Genomic DNA, 22,215 nt, shown 5'->3' with positions numbered 1-22,215 from the left:
TCTGTTCATCTCCAATTCAAATGCTTGGATAACAAATATTAAAACTGTCTTATCTTCTGTAACAATTTGTTCTCTGGCATATTGCTTCTTATATCTATTAAACACAGTACTTAAGTATTATATCCTTATAAAATATGGAATTTTACTAGCTGTGCAAAGGTGACAGTTTAAAAAAAAATCTGATTAAAGTTGGGCTTACATTGTTTTTGTGTTGATTATGTGCTATGTTGGGTGGTGGGGCTGCTACACTTCTCAGGTTAAACTAATGATGAAATGTTATTTTGAAGGTACAGCAGGGAAGAACTGGAAATTTGGAGAAAGAGTTGGCAGTGCAGTCAACCAAACCTGATTTCACATCTCCTCCTGCCTTATTCAAATCAGGAATTCCAACAAACAGGTCAGTTAGTTATAAGAAAAAAAACTTTTTATACTGTTACCTCTTATGTATTTAAAGTTCATGATTTTTGTACAAAAAAAGGAAAATTTTTTTCTGTAACAGGTAGAAATGAGAAGAGTGATCTTAATCATTTTTAACCTTTAATCACCATTAGACGTGAATGCTGTGCTGCCTTCTTGGCTATTTGGGAAAGAGAAAGTAGAAGGAAAGGGGAGAAAAACCAGCAGGACCAAACAAGGCAGCTGTAAAAATCCAGGCATTGGTGTATGACACTGTGTTTTTTGTGTAGAATTAGACTGGCCAACAAAAGTTTTGAGCCGGCATCTTTATGGGTATTAGGTAGCACACCTTTTTGGTTAAACAAGATGGAATCAGACAGCTATGACTTCAACAACTGGAAGAATTCCTGGAACCCAGCCTCTTTCATGCAAGGTAGCTTTAGCTTCTCCATATTTGAATATTTTACTATACTTTCTTCAAAATGAGAGAAATTATATCCTTGCTAGGGTTTCTTCCCCTCTTTCTCCCAGCCCCAGGTTTTAATAAGTTCTGTCCTTTGCATCTAAGTGATTGCTGTTTGGTACCTTGCACTTGGCTTAGGATGAATCCATGCTTCTGTTTTACTTTAGTAAAAAGTAAAGGAGGAGTTGAGGAGTTTTGGTTCTGTGCAAATTAAAAGCCATCGTGTTATAAATGACGGTAAGAGAGGTAGAGCAGGTTGTAGGTTTTCCTCATCAACAGTTAAAAGGTGAGCATCTATGACTTGTCTTTAGCACTTGTCTTTAGTATCCATAAGTACCTTGACTAATTCAGAGGCACTTGTATTATTTGATCCTTTAAAAGTCAGTTCAACACAGGTACATTTCTCTTGGGTGGGGAAAAAAAATAATCTTGCTTGACACTCCTGTCTGCATTTTTCTTTCACTCCTAGAATATTTCTCCTGGTAGCCTAAATTCTCCTGTGAGCTATCAGGTTACACTGCTCTGGTTTTAGTAGATTTTAATTATTTTTTTTCTTCTTTTTCTATTTTTCTTTGTCTAAGAAGCAGTAAAAGTCTTCCAAATTTTGTACCAACCCTCTAATTATTTTTTTCACTTTTCTTAATTGCATCTGATGTGTGATGTTCTTGTAACAGATTTCTCACAATTGAATGTGCTGTTCATAGGGTAAGGGTTCTAAATATTTATCTAATACAGGTTTTGTTGCAAGATTTCAATTCTTTATGCATCTCATTGGTGGACAGAGAATCTCTGCTTTAGAAAGTAGTGTATGACTAGGATATTAAAATTGTAGCGAAGCTGAAAGTTGTAGAAAAAATGTGTTGCATAAATTCTGTGATCTGTGAAATTAGCATTTGTTGTGAAAAAGCTTAATACAGTGAGGTCAAACATGTGACAGTATGAGCTTCATAAGTAAAATCTTTGCCGTGTGCTCTAGCTAGGCTAGATCTATCTTGCTGTAGATGCCTTTATACTGTATTTTTATGTGATACTTCTGTTTTTCTGCCTGAAGTTAGTGATCCCAGGTTTAAGCGACCGTCTTTCTGATTTTTAAAGGTTTGAATTTGGTATATTGGGTATTAATCAGAGCTTTTCTGACAAACTTAAGACATGTTTTCTACAGGAGCTAAGTTTACCTTAGCAAAGGTTGGGAAACCCATATATCTTGAATGAGAAGCCAGTAAGTGAAGTTAGTCTGTTGCGTAAAGAGGAAACAAAATGGAACATTTCCAGTTATATCACTTGTGCATTCCAGTGGTTAGAATACATTGTTTTGTATACATTTAGTGTGAATACTGTAATTGTAAGTTGTTACAATGGCAAAACTGACTTCTTCCCACATTTAATATCTGTTCCTTTTGATACATTTGCTTAAAATAAATTCTTGTGTAAAGAAGAAGGTATTTCTACCAAGTGGTTGGAAGAGATTTTGAAAGAAAATTGTATGCTCAAAAGTCTGAGAGTAGCTCAGTGAATGAATATGTCTTAACTATGGATGATATATTCTTCTACTTGAATGACTTCTCCAGAACACAGCTACTATTTTCTGTATAGAAAAACTTGTATTACTAATTTCTTTATAACGAGGCAGTGTTGTATGAGATTGGACTTTTTTGTCCCCTGTAAATAAAGAGTTAATTTTAGGTAGGTAGAAATTTTTCAGCAGTCCAGCTCTTTGGTGATTTAAAATAGTTGCTTTTATGCCGTGAGGCATTTGCAATAGCTTTGTTGTGAAATTGCCTGAAACATTTCTAATGTAGCAGTAAATCTTCTCACAGCTTCTAGCAGTAGTTGATACATTTGGTGAAAAGGAGGGAAAAACTGATGCAACTGGGTATAGCAGTGTTGGTGTAGAGATTGGTAAGGGCATGAGAAGAGGAATTCAAAGAGCAAAAAAGAGAGATACAAGAAAAGAAACACCTAGGCAATTTATCTCACTAGAAGCAGCAGCTCTTAGTCACAGAGGAGCACTGCCTCCAGAAAAGCCTGTTCAGGCATCAGAAAGTGACAGGAGCAATATAGGAGGGGCAAATCACCCAAATTAAGGTAAGTGGGGGGAAATCAAGGCTTGATCTTAATTTAAGATTTAAATTCCCATTTACTAGTCAGGGCTGCAACATCGATTTCTGGATCATTTTACACATAGATATTGCAGCACATTATTTCTCTTTAATGGGAGGTCTGAGGACAGATAGTGATTTTTGCTTTTTTTCACTTGTTTGTAAACAAACATTAAAATAATTTTGTGCCTACTGCTTTTACCTTTTTAGTTTGAGTACAGTAGGTGATTGCAGTTTAAACTCTCAAAAAAAAGTTCCAAAACTCTTGAGGTCTCATTACCAATATGGAGGTCATAGTTTACAAAATAGAAACAGAATTATTGCTCCCCAGCCAATAAAAGTTACTATTTCACTAAAATTGCATGCTAAGTGTTTAATAGGAAATAAAATTCAGTGCTTGTTCATACAATGTGTCTGTGCGAGAAGTCTTGGTGGAATTTATAAACAGTGACTGTCTAAATGACAGCTGAGCTATTGGTTGTTTAGAAATGATACCTAAACCTCTTGCCTTGATTCTGTGATACTTAGGCCTGTTGAATAGCATGAAGTGTTGTGTAGCTGTGAAGGAAGAGTTAAAACATAATGGAAACAGTTTGGTAAATGCACATCATATACAAACCATACGGTATAAAACAGAATGTTTGTTCTCTAGAGGTAGTTAATAAAAAATTCATGGTGTACATAGTCACAGTTAAGGTAAAAACTTGAAGGAATCTCTTCTGAGTATAGTGTTTTCTAGAACATGAAGAGAATGTGACATATTTCAAACCTGTCCTAACCAGTCAGGTCATAGAGATACCTTACTGTTCTTTACACCAATACTTTTATGTATGTCATTTTTCAAGGACTGTTGAGATAGTATTTCTTTTATAGCAGAGAAGTAAGCAGAAGTTTCATTTGCAAGCTAAATGAAAAAACTGGTATTTTCTCATTCTACTAATATCTAGAATAGCTCTCCATCACAAAACTTTGTTCTGTCAGAAGCTCTTAGGTTTTTAACCTCCATTTGTTTTTTCACTTATTGCTTAAGAGTACATTACATTTAAATTAATTCTGCTTTCAGAGAAATTAACCTGTCAGTGTGATGGGCTATTTATCAGCTTTCTCTGTGTATAGACCTTGCTGTAAACAGAATTTTTATGGAAAACGAATTTGTGGTAATGCCAGGACTATGAAAAAGTACAGGTTTCTCTGGTTTCGTGAACTAGCCTTGCAAGACTAAACGATGGAAACTCTGACACTATTTTGAAAAATAAAAAAACCAGTTTCTTATATCGATGATTTCTGAATTTAAATATGTTTGCTTCTTAATTATATCAGTGGTAAGTGAGCTCAGTGAAGTTGAGGCTGTCCTCAAGAGGAAGAAAATAAAGCATAAAACACAAGCAAGACAAGGAACGCAGTAACATATTAAATACAGGTTTTAAAGTATACTATAATCAGTAGACTAGACTGTAAGTATAGTGAATAAATGTGGCACCCAGTAGTTAGACTGTTTCTGAATTCTGAAAAGGTGGAGGGGGGTGTCCAAAAACCAGTTCATTATTTCTATTACTTGTGGTGGGGATAAGTGATTTCAGAAGCTATGAATTTAGAAAATAATTGGGTTTGTCTTCCCCTCCCCCCCTTTTTTTCCTTCCTTTTCCAGCCTTTCTCTTTGCTCTGTAGAACCTAAATAAACTCAGTTTGCCAAATGAGATTGAGGTATCTTTCTGAATTGAATCTTCATCAGGGGTGGTATTCATAGTGCAAATAGCTCGTAAATAACCATTCTTTAATTAGAGTGAAATCACTTACTGAGATGCTGGAATGTTCCTTTCAAGCTACACTTTGTATGAACTCTGCTGTGGGTTCATATGCATCCCACACATGTGGATTGCCTTTTTATGTTCGGGTGTCTCCACTGGGAATACATCTGTATCCCAGGTGCCCTGATTGTGTAAAGGACAAACCAAGGCCTTTCTTTTCTTTGCGTACAGCACTGAGACAGAAACCTAGTAATGCCTGCTTAACATCACTAAGCTAGATAATGGCTTGGGAGTCTTTGAAATGTCCCCATGTGCCAACTTTCTATGACTTAATCAAGATTCAAGGCTGCAGATTTGCCCCTTTTACAGAACTGCGGAACTGTTAAAATCTGGACACTTCAGATAACTCTCTTGTCTTTGTGAAGATCACATTTTTGACGTTGGTGTCATCTGCAGCTCCATTTGCATTTGAACATATGCTTTCTCCTGTTCAATTTCAAGCTCTTTTAGTGGAGCACTTAATTAAATCAGTATTGCAGTCTTGGAAGTAGTGAATTTGTCAAGTTTGAGGTATGATGGCAAATTCCTGAACTCATCCATCATTACTAAAATTCAATCTCTTGGCAGCTGTTCAGAAGAACAGTAGACATACCGCTATGATACATAATTAAAAAAATAATTATAAAGCATCAACTCAGTGAGAATGAGTGAGCATAGCTGTACCCTTCAGACTGTAGAAAAATTAAGTGAAAGGTCTGTCCATTTCAGTAAAGTTGATGTCTAGGAACCAACTGGTAGTCTAGATTTGCTTCCTTTGATAATGCAGTGTTGTATTTGAGCTGTTTCCCAAGCCAAAATTTGTGTTATTGTAGCATAGTTGATGCACATAGTACTTTAATGCCCACTAGGCTTGCATTGGTGTCCATTGCCTGTGCTTTCAACGCCAGTTACTGGCAGTGTGCAAACAGTGCAAGAGAGAATGAGTCTTAATTTGAAGTTCATCACTCCCAAGTGGAAGACTTGTAGAAAAGTGGAGCAACCCAAGCAGAGGCAGGACTCCTTTCTGTAGAAGAGAGTCATCTGTCATACACATGGACTAAAGCTAGGTAAAATGAGTTTTCTGGCGTAAGGTTTTAGATAATTAGCAGAACATACCAGTGATGGAGGAGAACCAGTGTCCTAGGACTCTGAAACCAAATGAGCAAAGACTGAAACAGTTTTGTTGTTTTACAAAAATTCCTCTTTTTTAATTTTTTTTTTTTTTACTGAAACAGTTGGTTTAGCAATTGTTTTGTAATACCTATGTTTCCAATGTAGTTACTGAAAGCAGAAAAATAATAATAATCCAAAGCGCAGCAGTGCTGAAATACCATGCAAGACCACTGGGGAGGATTAGGAAAGCCAGTATTGATTATTTCAGGATTTAGACTGAAACAATCTGACTTTTAGGATGGGATGTTAGAAGATCAGAGAATGTCTTGAACTTGTGTTATCCTTGAAGAGGCAGCTGTATAATATGTTCTGGTTTAGTTTGCGTTCTCAGAGTCTTGTACCATTAACCTTTTTTTTCCCCCTCCAAACTGTTGTGCTTAGTGAGCCTGCTTTAAAATCCAGGAGAAAGCTCTAAACCCAGATACTGAAAACCTCAGAGGACAGGCATTTGGATCATCCTCAGTATGCAGTCTGGCCAGGAACTTCAGATTGTCTCGGGGAGATCTTAACTGATCCTTCATGCAGTAGTGTCTGTTGTGTCTTTTTCGGCTGCACTGGAATCTAGGGGTTTGAGCAATTGGGGACAGAGCTATCAGTCTAGCAAAATTTGGAGCCTGTAATCCCAGCTTCCAGCTGTTCTTCCTGCTATTTGTATTAATGTGGTTAGTAGTCCACTAGATAGAAAAAATACAGAAACTTGTCTTCTAAATCTAGAAGTATGGGGGTGTTTTTTCTTTTCTGAAATCTCCTGAAAGCTTTTTTCCCAGTCTTACTTTATTACAGGTCATGCTGTTGGTAAATATTGTCTGTTTCCGCTACTATGATTTCCCTTATAGGTGTGACACAGATGTACCTTTGTTTCTCTCATCCATTAGCCATGTGATTTTGTACCCCATTTTCTAATGGAGTTGACCTAAGTGAATCCTGCTTTTTAACCCCTTTTAGAAATTAACTGTGGGCTTCAAAGCAGGTAGGGTTTCTTCTATCTGCATGAGAATAATAGAGGTATAAATTCTCTATAAAGCTAGCTTTCTGGGTTTTGTTTGTTTTGGGGCTGCAAACAGGAAAGTTCACTATAGTTTAGATTCTTCCTCTCTTCAGAATAGTGCTTCCCTGTTGTCACAGATACCAGATTTTAGTTTTGGTAGTGATGTTCAGATCCATGTCATATTATTTTTCTGATCTGGCACCTGGAGTCCTTCTTCACTGTAAGTATAGTCCCATGTGTTTGATTTATTGAAGGTTTTGAGAGGTTTTAGTATTTGTATCGAATGGAATGCCATTGTGTCTTTACCCTCAGTGTAGCATTTTTAACCTGTTTTGAAAAGTGAAAAATAAAATGTTGTAATTTATGACAGCTGTGTGGCCATATCAGATGGCTTTGGGTTCTTAAAGGTACCTCTCTTAACAGAATATGTGAATATGTACATGGGAGTTAACTTTAAAGTGGGAACAGCTTAAGTCTAACAGGCATAAGCTTAATAGATTGACTGGTTTGGAAACTGAAGTGAGATTCATTTGCATTTAAGAGTCACACATTGACTCCAGTGTGAACTGGAATAACCTGTTCATAGTGAACTGAAACCACTGAAAATTTAAATCCTAGATTTCATTTTTCTAAATAAGAGGTGCTTCTTCAAATTAATAATTAATAACAATAAACATTGAGAAGGACATCTTGGAATTATTGTTGCTTCTTCCCAAAATATTAGTTCAATTTTGAGTGTTAGCCAAAATAAAGAAAACTGAATGGTAGTCATCATTGGCAGTGGGTAACAAACAGGGAAGAGTCATTATGGTATTCTATAAAGCTGATGCATTGAGAGTTGAATATTATCTGTGGTTCTGTTTGTCAGACAAGAAAAGATATAATAGTGGTAGGAAGGGTCCACAAAAAGATGAAATAAATAATAAAGTTAGAGTCACTTCTATATAAGGAGACATGTAGACTAATTCAGCTTGGGAAAGAGACAACTGATCAGAGATAGAACAGAGGTACCACAAATACTACACTGCCAAAGAACAGGCATCTCTCTTCTTTTTTTAAACACAAGGACTGTAGGGCACCAAATACAGTTGTCAGACAAAAAAATAGCTGAAACAGATCTCATCGCTGGAGATCAAAAGTGAAAATGTGTTTGAAAGATTGTGCAAATGCAAGTTAATCAGGGACTATTAAACACAGCTGCATGGGAAGGGAAGTTCTTAAATTTTTCATTGGCAGAAGGTGGGAGGGAAAGAATGTGTATGCATGTCACTTTCCTTGTCATCTTTCTCTAAAAATCCATTACTAATACTTCAAAGGTAGGTGTTCTGAATTTACATTATGTTCATTTGTTGTCTGATGGAGTTGTAAGAGGGAGACTGAGGTGGGACTTCTGCTCCTTTGTTGCTGGTGTCTTTAAAGAAGGTGAACATAGTGCTTAGCTATGCAAATATTTTAAAGGTGTTGGAGAGAGAGGTGTTTTGCATTTGTAAAACTGAGGAACAGAAAAGTCTGGTCTAAGATTCCTTTGAGTTTCATGCAGAGTTTAGGAGTCAGTGTCAACTAGTTTTGTATACTTCTGTTTGATATTAAGACTGCGTATTCCAAGACAGGAGAGGTGGTGACTGATTTTGTTTGGTATGTGCTGCACTATCACTAGTATACATGGTAGAGTTGGCTTATATTTATTTCTTCCTTCTAACTTATTCCATTTGATCTTCCAATATAGTTTATTGCACTTTAGAAATTACTTCTAATGATTAGTTTATAACTATTTTACTTTAGATTTTTGTAGGAGTTTAATGTATTTTTTCATATTGAGGCTTTTTTGTAATACCACTGTAGTATTCCTTTTTTCTTTCTTCCTTTTTCTCTTTGGTAAGTAACAGAAGCGTAGATTTATCTTGGTAGGGGATGGAAGGAGAATGTGGATAGTCAGCCTTGTCCTACAGGAGTCTTTATTGCTGCATTGTTTAGTTCTAAACGCTTGCATAATTCAGCAAACTTACCACATTGAACGTTCTTCAGAAATGATCTTTTATGTTTTATACAGGAGAAGGAACTTTTGGCATTTAGAATAAGAGAAGTCTGGAAGACTTCTTTCTCTTTTCTTTTAAGTTTTTTCCTTTTCTAATTGTGTGTGTTGATTCTCATTTGTCCTGTGTTGCAGGCGATTATCTGGCACAATAGATGTGATTGGACAGACCATCACTATCAGCAGGGTGGAAGGACGACGGCGTGCTAATGAAAACAGCAACATACAGGTTTTATACTGCAGATTTGCACACTATCTTTGACTAAAAGACATTTGTGTTTTCCCTATAGCTTCTGATTAAAACATTTTGGTGTATGTGAATGAGTAATACAGAAGTAGTTTTAAGATCGGAAAGAAAGTTGTGGCAGTTAATTGTATATTTATATTAAGTAAATACTTGATATATTTTAAAAGATAAATGTTTTGGTATACTTCTAACTGAAAGGAAATAAGCAATATTTCAGATTATATTTTAATAAAGTCCAGGAGACAGCATTGGCCCTGCTAGATCTGCATTGGGAAGCATTTTGTGTACTATGTGACCAAGATAAATATTTAAACTGACTGTCCATTTCAACCTTATTCCTGCCAGACACTAATGCTGAAAGTGAAAGCCTTTGTATGCAGTTTGAGAAATGGAGTCTTTTAAAAATAAATTGTGAATGAAGAAACAGTTGATATAATTTTTAAAAAAGTACTATTGTGTTATTTTACCATAAATTGTAAAACTAATCTTTATAAATTTTAGTCTTTATGGGCTTGGATTATCTAAAGAAAAAAATTAAATATGTTAAGATTGAATACATATGCTTTTTCTCTCCTGACTTACCTGTGGAGAAGAATCTAGGTTGCTTGGTGCCCTAGCTGCATTTCCATACCGACTTAGGTTAAGGCTGAAGAATGAAAATAATAATGGATTGCAGTGCTTCTATTGAAAACACTGATGTGTTTTTTGGCTCATCTCACAGTAATTTAAAGTTTCGGGTTTCTTCATGCTTTTCATACTGATTTTTAAAACATTTTCCTTTATCTGGAAATTTAAGATGGTGTTTTGGGCCATATTCAGACAGCTTATATTCCCTCTCAGATCTTACATTTGTTGTTCCCTATTGGCTGCTCTTAGACCCTCAGAGGTACTTGGCGCAAGTATGGGATGCTGAATGTAGGGATGCAGATAGAACATAAACCATCTGAATATGGCTCTTTATGTGCATAAGTAATACTTTCCTGTTGTAGTAACTGGAAAGAGAGGAAACCTATCTTCTACCCTTTTGACATAGCAATTGTAACTATAGTTTGATATTTTACAGGTTCTTTCAGAACGATCTAATCCTGAAGTAGACAATTTTACCAAGCCACCTCCATTTTTCCCTCCAGGAGCTCCACCTACCCACCTTCCACCACCTCCTTTCCTCCCACCCCCTCCAACTGTCAGTACTGCTCCACCTCTGATTCCCCCACCAGGTAAATATCCTGCACTACATAGGATGTGAAGAATGGGAGATGCATTAACATCAAATGCTTGATGATAATGAATTAAAGACTGCACATTCCATGCACGTTTGGCTATATTTGAAGAATTTCAGAATTCTGGGTTCTACTCTTTTCTTAAATATATCAGCAAGGCAGAAACAGACTTTTGTCTTTATTTTCTCAGTAAGCATAATCCCAAATAGTAAATAATTACCTAAAGCCTAAATGTTGGCCCTTGTGTGGACTAAATGTTGGATCTCGTGTCCTTGAAAATGTTTCAAGTGAAAAGATGTTTTCTATAGTTCAGCTACTGCTAAGGCTGTTGGGAGGTACATGTTGACAAATAATTCTACAAACTTTTGAACTAAAAGCATGGCATACCATGAATTTGTGTCAGAAGATGGATTCTCTGATATCTAAGGTCAAAGCAGCAACAGAAGCTTTAATTCCCTTTCCCCTCACAGTGTGCATGAATTCCCATAAGTCTGATAAGAGTTGCATTTGTGTAGCATGCGTTCTTTCAGTCAGAGGTCTTCATAGCAACTGATGTTTTTATTCAGCATCTTGTGCCTGTGAATCTTCAGGAATCAAAGCTCTTTGAGCACTTTTCTCATTATAAAATCTGGTTTGAAATTTACTTATATTTACTGAATATTTAATGAAACTTGATGGTCATGGAAGTTTACTGGGGAGAGTGTCATGGGCATTTGGTGCAGTTACCATTGTTGTGTTGTCATTTTAAGGAGTTAAGTTCCAAAAGACTTAGCAAGAACTAAGAAGAATAGTCAGTGAGAAGTGAAAATAGATGGAGAAACTTTGGAGAGTGTTTGAGTAAGAAAGTGAAGGATTTGTTTACAGAAGAGACCGATTTAAGGTGGAGCCACTTTCCTTATGTTCTCCTTTTGTTCCTTGCGTTTGCTTGACGTGTTCTGAAATCATGCTGAGCAGTTTCTTTGCTATTCTGTTTGCACAGGGAATCTTTCAAAGTTTCCCTGATAATGCTCCTATGTATAAGCACGGAAGTAACATTATTTCTGTGCAACAACTTTGTGTGGGGCTTTATAGGATTTAAATCTTCAGTAGAAGAGGTTGCTTTCTTCAGTGGCGGCTCATGATTTTAAAACAATTAACTCCTGCTGCCTGGTGAGCTCTGGCTTTCATCAGTTACTGTCATACACAAAATGGTGTAATACAGAAAACAGAAGAGATTTAAAGATGAAATAATTCTGTGCCCTTTTCCAAGTTTTTGTGCATAAATATAAAAAATATCTGAAGAGAGAATGTGCTGCTGTTGTGGCACAGAATGTTGTGGCAATTCTGTGTTTTCTAACTGCAGGCGGGACAGAAAGGAGAAGAACGTGACATTAACGCAAACTGTGTTTTTAAGCCGCATTAAAACCTTTCTGATAAAGTAATATAGGTAATGCATTGCAAGTTTTTAGAAAGTAATTATTGTAATTGTGGTACAGAAAAAGTGATCCAAGTTGTGTATTATTAAAAGCATGAGAGGAACCCCCACAGACACCCCAAATGCACTTCATGCAGGAATGTCATATAGGTGTACTGGACTGTTCTTACAAACCCCCTCACCTGTTGAGCCTTTAAAGGTGAAAGAAATCCACATGTGTTACAGACTTAGCAAGCAGATTTGGCTTTAGTCTTGTGGTTTACTGGCAGGTTTATGACATACACTTGTTCAGAAGGTCTCCTTCAACATCCTTCCATGCTTCGAGTAGATTCGAAAGTAACGATTAAGAGCTGTGGATTTGGTTTCTTCAGGCCTGTGTTTTAATTGTGCTGTTGCCAGCTCTTTATCTTCAAAGCTGTTCCTAAAATAGAATCTGCCATCCCTCCTAGGTTTGATGGAGGAGGAGGAAAAAAACTACTCTTACCCAATATTAAACTGGGACTACTTGCCAGAAAATTTAAGTATTCCAAATATAAAACATCCTCCAAAAGCCCCTTTGAAAAAGGATCTTGCTTTGAAGTTAGACCTCTTGTTCTGAATTCATTCACTCTTGCGATTCAAATCTTTTTTTGAGGCATGAGTCCTGGAACGATTCAAAGGGCCAAATGCAGAAAATCCTCAAATACTCCTAGGAGATCACTGGCTGTGGCAAAAAAATGTGTTGCTTTTTGCTTGCTTGGTTTATTGCTATGTTGGAGTAATTTGAATCTAAAGAAGAGTGTGGATGCTTCTGTTTAACAGGCTTTAAAAGTTGCTTTATGTGTTTTGGTTTAAGAGTGTAGTTAAAATGTGACATGTATTTGTGATACTAAAAAAAATAAAGTATTGAACTTCTGTTGCATAACTTCGGAAAGTTTAACTGCCCGACCTTATATTAGGGCTTAGTAAGTAACTGTGTATCTGCTCAGCCCCAGCAATCTAAGCATGTACTTTTTATTTTGTGATAAAGAAGAGAGAACTTGACTTAGTTTACCCTGTGGCAAAAGAAGTTTTTACATGAAGTTGAGTTGCATTACATTGCTGTGCGCTATTACAGAGTGTGGCTAATTTGCAGTGTGTTGTTAAGCTGTGGCAACATTATCATGTTTAATTCTTTACTCTGCAAGCAGAGCATGTGTGGCATTGCTTTCCTCTAGTAAAACCTATGTGGTTTTCTGTAAATACTGAGCAGCCTTGAGTTAGTAGGATGGTATAAAATGTCTTGGAAGCAATTTTGAGCACATTAGGTAAAATGCTGTGCTAATGCCACTTGGATTGCTTTTGACACACAGGTCTGAGTGTTTAGGTTTAGGTCGGGTATATCTTTGTGGCAGTACAACATGTAGGGATATGGTGTGATCTATGCTATGTCAGCTTCTTGTACTTGTGCTCAAGTTTAGTCCTACATTGCAAGAAATGACTCAGTATTTCAGAATCTTTTTTTTTTTTTTTCTTCTTAGAAGTAGTTGGCTGATGATGCTTCAAGTATATTTTCATACACTGTGTTAGTAGAAGGCAAAGGAGTGAAGAGTTAAGAGATTCTTAATTTTCTGTTAACAAAGTTTATTATTTGGGGGTTTTTTTCTTGTTTTGTGTCACATTTGTGTGTTAGTGAAGAAGGTGAGGATGGGGAAAAGATTTGTTTAGATCTTTTTAGTGATACTTGCTAACTTGGAATGCAGAAGACTGTTCCTTCCATTATGATAACATCAAGTAAATTAGCTTCTGTCTTAAAATGGTACGATCATTAATCATGACTTTTAAAATGTTCTTAAAGGTTTTTGAGGAAAAAATGCTTACGTGTTTTTTTTAGTATAATACCCAGCATTAACCAATGCATTAAAATTATTTGGGTGTTTGGTCTTTGGATATTAGTTACATTCAGTCAGTTTTGTTTGAATGGTTCTCAAGTGAAATTTTTCATTTGGCTTTTAATCTTGTGATGAGAATTTATTTGTATTTCTGCACAAGATAAAATTCTGTGCAGAATATTAATTGTTCAATCAGAATTTCTTCCTTTTTATAAAGAGTATTTAGCTGATGGCTTTCCAAGCGATTATGTGCGTAGTGCTGAGAGCCATGCTCAGCGCTAATAATATACTGTTTTTAGTGCAGCAATCGAAAATTTTTTTTAAGCATAAGCTAGACCTAATACATTAACTGATTTGAGGGAACTTCTGATATTTTTCTAGCTTATGTTCATTGTGCACGTTGGAAAGCTTGTGTGCTGGTGAAGAGAAAATGGCTTATGCAGTTCAGAAATTTGACTTTTGGGGTTCACTGTCTCTTGGCTTACATTTTGGCTGAGAGATTGGGTTTTCAGGATTGGACAGCAACCTCAATTTTGTTTCACAACTTGTTTAATCATATAGGATTAATGCTGGTAAGAATTCGTGTCAGTGAAATCACCAGCAGTTAGTGAACACTGATACCGATTACTCTTACTCAGCTTGCATATTCCTTGGTTCTGTCCTTCTGCCAAGGCAATTTGGGAGCAGTTGGTATTTCTAGACATAATATGTAGATGTATTTAAATATTGCTGCCATAAAATAGTCTTTTATTTCTAATGTTGAACTAATGATGTACACATAAAATTAGTCATACAGTGACTAGTACATCTAGGATATTCTCTGAATGATGAAGTCTGGAGCTTGGAGTTTTAATTTAGGTGGGTCTGGCTGCTGTTCTGTTTGGATGCTTTCATCAGTTTTGCTGTAACACTTGGCAAAGTTTTCTGTTCTCTCCCCCTCTAAAAGTCTTGCAGTGAGTTGTCAGATTGAAAGTATTATTTTTTTAATGGAAGCAGAGTTGCTCATAATTGAAAGAGCTTTGTGCCTGGTAAAGTTGTCTATTTTGTTTGACAGTATTGTAAAACAATATTGACAATCTTGTTTTAGCCCAGTTTGTTACTTTCATGTAACAGTGTTTTGTGTGTCCAGTTGAGGTAAAACTAGTTCTTTGCAAAGTATGAGAAGATAATGTCCTTTAAAGTGTACAAATGATTTTTACCTTGTAATCTTTCCTTTCATAATCAAGTAAGATGGGTTTATAGTTGAGGCAGTATTTTAGCAGTGAAGAATTTCCTCAGCTTTTAGTTAGAGTTGGAACAGCTAAGCTAGGTCTGAAAACTAGAAAAGTTAGAACAGGCTTAGATTTGTTTGCATTAAAGGATGCTCCTTTCTTAGATATTTAAAAGAAAACAGGGTACCAAACATTTTTTTCCCTCCAAGTTGCAACTGAATAATTGCAGTGAGGTACAGCATTTACTGAAAAGTCTAATACTGTTGCTAGAGTATTTTTTCCACGTGGTCCTCCTATTTCCTATACTAAGCTATTAAAGGTCAGAAGCCAATTGTGTTTATTTTCATCCAGTCGTGGAATATAAATTAAAACAAATATATTCAATGAGATGTTACTTTCCTTCTGGATACTAAATATTTCAGGGTTATGGATTTAATTCTAATCTTGAGGCCCAGAGTCATTCTACATTATTTTTGTTTCTAATTAAATAAGATCCTGAAGAATAGGAGTTTAGATAAAAAGCCAGATTTCACAAGGCTTGCATAAAATTTTAACAGTTGGTATTAATGTGAGATCTTGCATCTGAGGACACAGAAAATAACTAGTCATTCTTCTTGATCATGTATGTGGTGATAGATCTACAGATAATAAACATCAACTATCACTATAACTTATATTTTATTTGTTCTCTTTTTAGGTATACCAATAACAGTGCCACCACCAGGTAAACTTGCTTAGAATTTTTTTCCACGTTTGGTTAAGAAATGAAAATTTACCAACTTCCTTTTATAGTTATATAGATAAAAGTTCATAAATACGAAACTATGTATAGATGTAGGGTTAGTTATCTTCATGACAGGCAGAAAAGAAAATATATGAAAATGCTGTTGACTAGTGGACCTAACCACCCTGTTTCTTAGATCTGTGCTTCCTTTTTTTCTTTCCATTTCTTTTTTTCAACTAGGTAGAAAATAGTTGTGATTGTTGTTTATTAAGTATTGTTAGATACTCAGGAATTTTCCCGTGCTGCTTAATCACTGTATTTTTAAGAATGATAAGATATTTGATTTGAAGCACTGATAATATATGTTTAATACTCTACCTTTGTTAAGCTGGAAAGTAGTACTCATTCTTACAAAATAAAAACCATTTACACATTGAGAAAAATTTTGCGTTGTACTCTCTGGAATTTGTTTGCTGTTGAATCCTTAGTGTAGGTCTTCTATGTGTTCATGGTTTGGGGTTTGTTTTTTTCCTTTTTCACCCTCGCCTAATTTATTATTACAGGCTTTCCACCACCACCTGGCGGTCCTCCACCTTCCCTCATACCCACAATAGAAAGGTGATTATTTGTTTGAGATCTTTTAAAGCAATGTATCAGTATTCTGTAACTGAAATAAATCAGTAAGGCCTTTTATACTATCCAGCGTTTTATGGATTTTCTCTTGAAGTGGGGAGACGGTTTTGGATTTTTACATTATTTTTACAGAAAAGTTACTCGTCTCACCTTTCTGACACTTAGTGTTCTTTTGAGTATGTTACTTGACAACTTACTAGCTTAGTTGAGTTATGACACTGTATAAAAGCCAAGACTTAACAAAGTCAAGGTAATGATTGTTGAAGTATTCTTTAGTAGTCTGAAGGCTTATTTAAGTGAACCCTATCCTTGTCAGCTACCCTATCCTTATACATATCCTATGCTAATAAACAAATTGGCCACAGATTCAATATAAGAAATGCCAGAGTTCCACAGAATCCAAATTTGTATTTCTACTGTGTGTGTTCTAAGTGTTTGGCTTTAATAGGCCTAACGTTTTTTCTAAATACCTTTTTTATATACATGTATATGTGTACATATATTTATATGTGTGTATATATATGTTTAAAAGGAAGAAAAAAGAGTTGTCCAGCACAGTCTTCGAAAAGTATTTATATTTTGCTAGAGGCCAAAAGCTGGTCATACACAAAGCTCGCTTACGAAGATGATGCACACCTCTTTCCAGTCCTTTGGATTTCACTGAAGGAAGGTGTGCATATCTATTCCTTTGAAATTGAAAACTCTATTAACATATATGTGACAGGATAATGATGGTAAATCTCTGAGAAAATCCTCATCTGATTTAAATCAGAAAAAAAACCCTAACTGGATGCATTTGATGTGCATGAAAGTAAATTTTTTATTTCATACTGACAGTTGCAGTGCGTGCTGCATCTGATACTTAAGTAGCAGTCATTGCATTTACTTGTAGTGAATATTTTTACGGTTTCTGAAATATGATGTGAAAAAATGAAGTTCATTGTGGAACCTAGGAACCAAATCTCATATTTTCAAATGTTAAGATGTCGCATTGGCCTTTCATTATCATTGTTTGTAAACTAAGCTATCCCAAAACTTATTTCTTAAAGCGCTTTCAAGAACAGAAATAACATTTAGGTTAAGTGGTGCAAAGATAATTCATTCAGGTTATGTAGAAAGTGCTAAAAGTCATGAAAGAATCATATATGTATGAATTACATCCTGTGCACATACCATCCTTTTTAACCGTTCTGGTTTTTACCTACTTGAGTTGGCTACCACTGAAAGAAATCAGCCTAGAAAATGTGTAGCTAATTTAATAGTTTATTTGTATAACTATACATTTGAAGTTCACCTGTTCTTAGATAAGCTCACATACCTACTTTTTAACAGAAGGAATGAGAGGATTCATTCATGAATGAAGTACTTTAAAGCAATTGAAGATTAAGTTCAGTATCTGTGCAGAAACATCTTACGATGCAAGAAGCATTTCAAATAGAAAATGCATTGAAAATACAGAAGAGCAGGTTTGATGACAGGGGTTTTTTTTGTTTAAAAATTTAAGAGCAGAGAATGGTATTTTCACCTCATGTAGCAAAACATGAAATATTTGTGTTGATAGCTTCCTTAATTAGTAATGCTCAAAATGGAGGACTTGCATCCGTTTATAACAAATACTTTGGTTTTGTCTGTATGGTGGTAAGAATTCAAGGTGATAATTTTAAAAGTATATATTAATGGCAGGAGCTTTGATGGTAAAACTGGATGCTTACATGTATCTTGTTTTCCACAGTGGACATTCTTCTGGCTATGATGGTCGTTCTGTTCGTGCATTCTCATATGGCAGTGGTGAGTAAGCTGGCTGACTGAAAATTTTGACTAGCCCTTTATCAAATTGTTTGATATCAGGTTTTTAGCTAAGAAACTAAACATGTCCTTTCAGTAATTCATTATTGTCGTGGTTAACCCCAGCGGGCAACTAAGCACCACACAGCCACTTGCTCACTTCCCCTGCGTTGGCATGGGGGAGGGAATCAGGAGAGTAAAAGTGAGAAAACTCAAGTGAGATAAAGACAGTTTTATAAGTAAAGCGAAAGCTGTGCATGCAAGCAAAGCAAACCAAGGAATCCATTTACCACCTCCTATTGGCAGGCAGGTGTTCAGCCATCTCCAGGAAAGCAGGGCTCCACCACGCGTAATGGTTACTTAGGAAGACAAACACCATAACTTTGACCATGCCGCCCTTCGTTCTTCTTCGCCCAGCTTATATACTGAGCATGACACCATATGGTATGGAGTATCCCTCTGGCTAGTTCCGGTCAGCTGTCCTGGCTGTGTCCCCTCCCAATTTCTTGTGCCACTCCAGCCCTCTCGCTGGCAGGGCCTAAGAAACTGAAAAGTCCTTGACTTTGTATAAACATTACCCAGCAACAACCAAAAACATTGGTGTGCCCTCAACACTGTTCTTACACCAAATCCAAAACACAGCACTGCACCAGCTACTAAGAAGATTAACTCTATCCCAGCATGAAAGCCCGTTGCCTGCCATTGTAGACAGATACATGCTGTTGCCAATTTTACAGCCATTGGTATTGTTTTGCTTTTTTATTTGTATGCTGGATATCTTTCCACGCTGCTTTTGCAGAACTGAGATTTTGAAGAATAATACACCATTAATATGGACTACAAGTCATGGAAAATTTTCCAAGAAAATGGTAGGATTTAGAAGCAGGAGAACAAGTACTGCTGAGATTTCCAGAATTGTAACCAACGAAGACCAATCACTGAGAAATTCTGAGTGATGTATCTCTCCTTTGAAAAACTTAGTCTAAGATACTATAATCTTGAGCTATCGTGTTGAAAAGTCAGTCTTTCTCTCTTTTTTTTTTTTTTTTTTTTTTTGGTTAATAGTATGGAAAAAATGATGGAAAAAACATGGAGCTGAAAAACCCCTTTCTGGTTTTTATAGTAAGAGTGAACCAAAATAAAAGTTTCATTTTGTGCAGTCAAATGGACATCCATGGAACATACAGTGAGTTTAGAACTGTTAAGTTCTAAAGCACGTCTCTGCTTCTTGAGGCAAAAGAGTGGTTGCAATACTAAGATGTCAGCTTCTTCCTGATCTAGCCCAAATTGGGAAGATAAAGTAAACATAGAATCACAAAACGGTTTGGGTTGGAAGGGACCATCAAAGATCATCTACTCCAGCCCACCTGCCATGGGCAGGAACACCTTCCACTTGACCAGGTTGCTCAAAGCCCCATCCAAGCTGACCTGGAACAATTCCAATGATGGGGCATCCACAACTTCTCTGGGCTACCTGTTCCAGTGTCCCACCGCCCTCATCATAAAGAACTTCGTTATGTCCAATCATAACCTACCCTTTTTCAGTTTATCTCCTTGCTCTGTGTTCCTTTGGACCCTAGCTGCTGGGAGGAGAGATTGTAGGGAAAGTTCTGTGCCGTTCTGGACATACATAGTGTTCAGCACAAATCAAACCTTGAGATAATATATCTCCCAAATGTTCCTAAGTCTTTAGAGAGGATATACAAAATGATGTATTTGAATGGCTTGTAATTTCTTGACATTCAAGCAGTTTGTGGACTAACAAGTGGTACTTTGTTGACATTGAAAGGATCCTCATCAGTTACCAAGTGTTCGCTTTCATGCATGAAAGCTTGTTATATTTTCAAGAATTCTTGATGTGGACAAACAGCTACTTTATGCTAACAACGTTTTTAGCAATAATTGAACTGTTTGCTGAAGTTTTAGCAAAAAGGTAGAGCTGAGGCAGACAACAAAGATACCTAAGTGACTATTTTGCTGAAGCTTTAATATTTAAAGCCATGCAGCATAGCATAAGTGAAGCAATCTTACAGTCATTAGTATGTACATTGCATCTAAAATGTACTCTCCAATTTAGAATATTTTTCAATTTGGAATCTCTTCTGTTAGAATTGGCTATTCTGTCAAGTGTTGTCAGGGATGCAGGAATATTTCCAAGTTTTATGTTGACCTTCAGAGTTGTTGGCACACTTACGTTGCAGCACCAAATACAAAAGATGACTGTCATTGTGGTAATGCAAACACTGAATGTGAACTCCTTCAGCAGGGTTAAAAGACTATGTTTACCTTTGTATGGTTATGGAAACCAAGGAGCGCAGTCTGCTCCCATCTTCCAGTGTATCTGGCATCCCTGTGGTGGCAAAAGCTTTCCTATTCGCTGCGCAAAGTGAATTGTCTGTCTCTAAGCTGTGCATGTCATACAGATTTTTGGATCTGTAGAGGCTCAGTGGCATTTTATCACTGTTGTTCAGCTCTTAGTGAAAGATGTTTTCCTGGCCAGCATCTTACTCTCACAGTCCCTGTCTCACAACGTGATTTCTGGCCAGTATTTTGCCAGTGCTTTCTGTGCATCCGAACTTAGGTAAATTGAGGACTCAGTGGCGCAGTAGGGTACAGATGATCATTTTCTTCAAGAGTCGCTAAGTATATTTATTTAATAGTTGCTTTGGATGATAGCACTGAATCTCCAACCTGTCGTCTTTGCCAGTCTGTATGTGTCATGGCTGTGTCAAAACTGTGGAGGAATTTAAGCATATGGAACACGTTGGAAAAATACTAATCTTGATTAAGGCTCATTGCTAATATGCCTTTGTGTCTCTTCCCTAGTGGTCAGGCATGTTTCCCACTGCAAGGGGGATAGCAATACTAAGATACCCGTTAAGATGGTTGCATAGTAGTTTCAGGAATGTCTGTTTTGTCTTTGTGCTTTTCCACTGCATCAATGCAGTTTCTTCAATATGCTTGTAAATTCTTTCACAATTCAATGCTACCTTTGCCATCAGATCTTTGAATTTTATTGAGCTGTCAATACGTGGCACTGTGTCTGCTCTGCCAGTGAAGTGACTTGTACTGTATGCTTGTTCACTCTCTTCCTCAAGCATTTCTCTGTTCTGTGTTCTAAATGTTCTTTCTATCTTACCAACTTGCAAGAAATTTACTTTTCTTGCAGAAACAATTTCAGAGTCAGTATTTTTTTGAGGCTTAAAGGAGATGTGATTAAATAATTTGCCTTATACTATGACACCATGCAGCTTTAAATTTCTTAACCATCTCCAAAAACAGGACTTAAGTCTCCAAAAGTATTGCTTATTTAAAGTTCCCTCTTGCTGTTTTAAAAATAAAATCAGAGCTAAACTTTGGAAGTTTCTTTCTTTTTGTAGAAATTATTAGGATAATCCATGTAGAAATACTGAGTGACAAATTACTTCATTCTAACTAGTAAACACAGAACACCAATTCATATTAGAAAGTAAGTTTTTCTTGTGTGCTGTAAATAATTACTGGTGAAAATCTAGATACAAAAATGCACAGGGTATCAAATAACTGGTTTATCTCAGGTTGTTGGGGTGGAAATGACATACTTCTATCTGATGAGAGTTACTGCAGATGCGAGGGAGTAACCAAATTTATCATAAAAGTTTATACTATCATTAATAATGGCTTTGTAGTATACACTTAAACTTAAGTTTACGCTTTAGATCAGAATATTCTGGCAGCCAGTGTCTTGTAGACCATACATATGTTGTTGACACAGTGGTAAGTCAAGGAAATTAGCAGTCTTTAAAGTCCAGCTGGTTTTTTGCTATTTCTGGCTGCTTTCCTTAGAAAATTTTCAGGTTTTGGCAGTATAATGAACAACATACTATTGTATCAGGACATTTTTTTCTATTAACTCCTCATTTTGTCTGTAGCCCTGAAATGAAACAGTGTCAAGCATTTTGTTAGAGGCAAAACCTCGAATAAATGCTTTTTTAAAGACCTAGAATGCTCTTCGTTGCAAATATATTTTGACAATGAAATGTTTTTTCCTGCTCCACTGCCTGTTCAAGAGGTCTTTTGTATACCTCCTTTGGACACTGGGCAAACTGCTGTCTTAAGCTGCTGCTAAAGCTTTTGGGGGCAGGCGTACCCCAGATGTTGTAGCCAAGGCAGTCTGAACATAGCGGTCAGAAGGCACTGGTTTTATAAAAACA

The 22,215-nt window shown here is 36.3% G+C and overlaps 1 protein-coding gene across 8 annotated transcripts in view; it reads left to right on the top strand.

Moving 5' to 3' along the window:
* The window catches only part of FIP1L1 (factor interacting with PAPOLA and CPSF1), a 45,052-nt gene that overhangs the window by 15,457 nt on the left and 7,380 nt on the right, over positions 1–22,215 (top strand). For all 8 annotated transcript variants that reach the window (XM_037383070.1, XM_037383098.1, XM_037383081.1 and 5 more), the window contains 6 exons: positions 288–397; positions 9,074–9,167; positions 10,249–10,402; positions 15,578–15,604; positions 16,168–16,222; positions 17,970–18,025. In XM_037383070.1, the coding sequence (XP_037238967.1) occupies positions 288–397; positions 9,074–9,167; positions 10,249–10,402; positions 15,578–15,604; positions 16,168–16,222; positions 17,970–18,025 (496 nt within the window). The remainder of the gene's footprint in view (positions 1–287; positions 398–9,073; positions 9,168–10,248; positions 10,403–15,577; positions 15,605–16,167; positions 16,223–17,969; positions 18,026–22,215) is intronic.

The sequence above is a fragment of the Falco rusticolus genome, chromosome 1, assembly GCF_015220075.1.
Source record: "Falco rusticolus isolate bFalRus1 chromosome 1, bFalRus1.pri, whole genome shotgun sequence".
In the NCBI taxonomy this organism is placed as follows: Eukaryota; Metazoa; Chordata; class Aves; order Falconiformes; family Falconidae; genus Falco; species Falco rusticolus.
The sequence above is the reverse complement of the archived record's forward strand: the minus strand, read 5'-3'. Positions and strand labels throughout refer to the sequence as shown.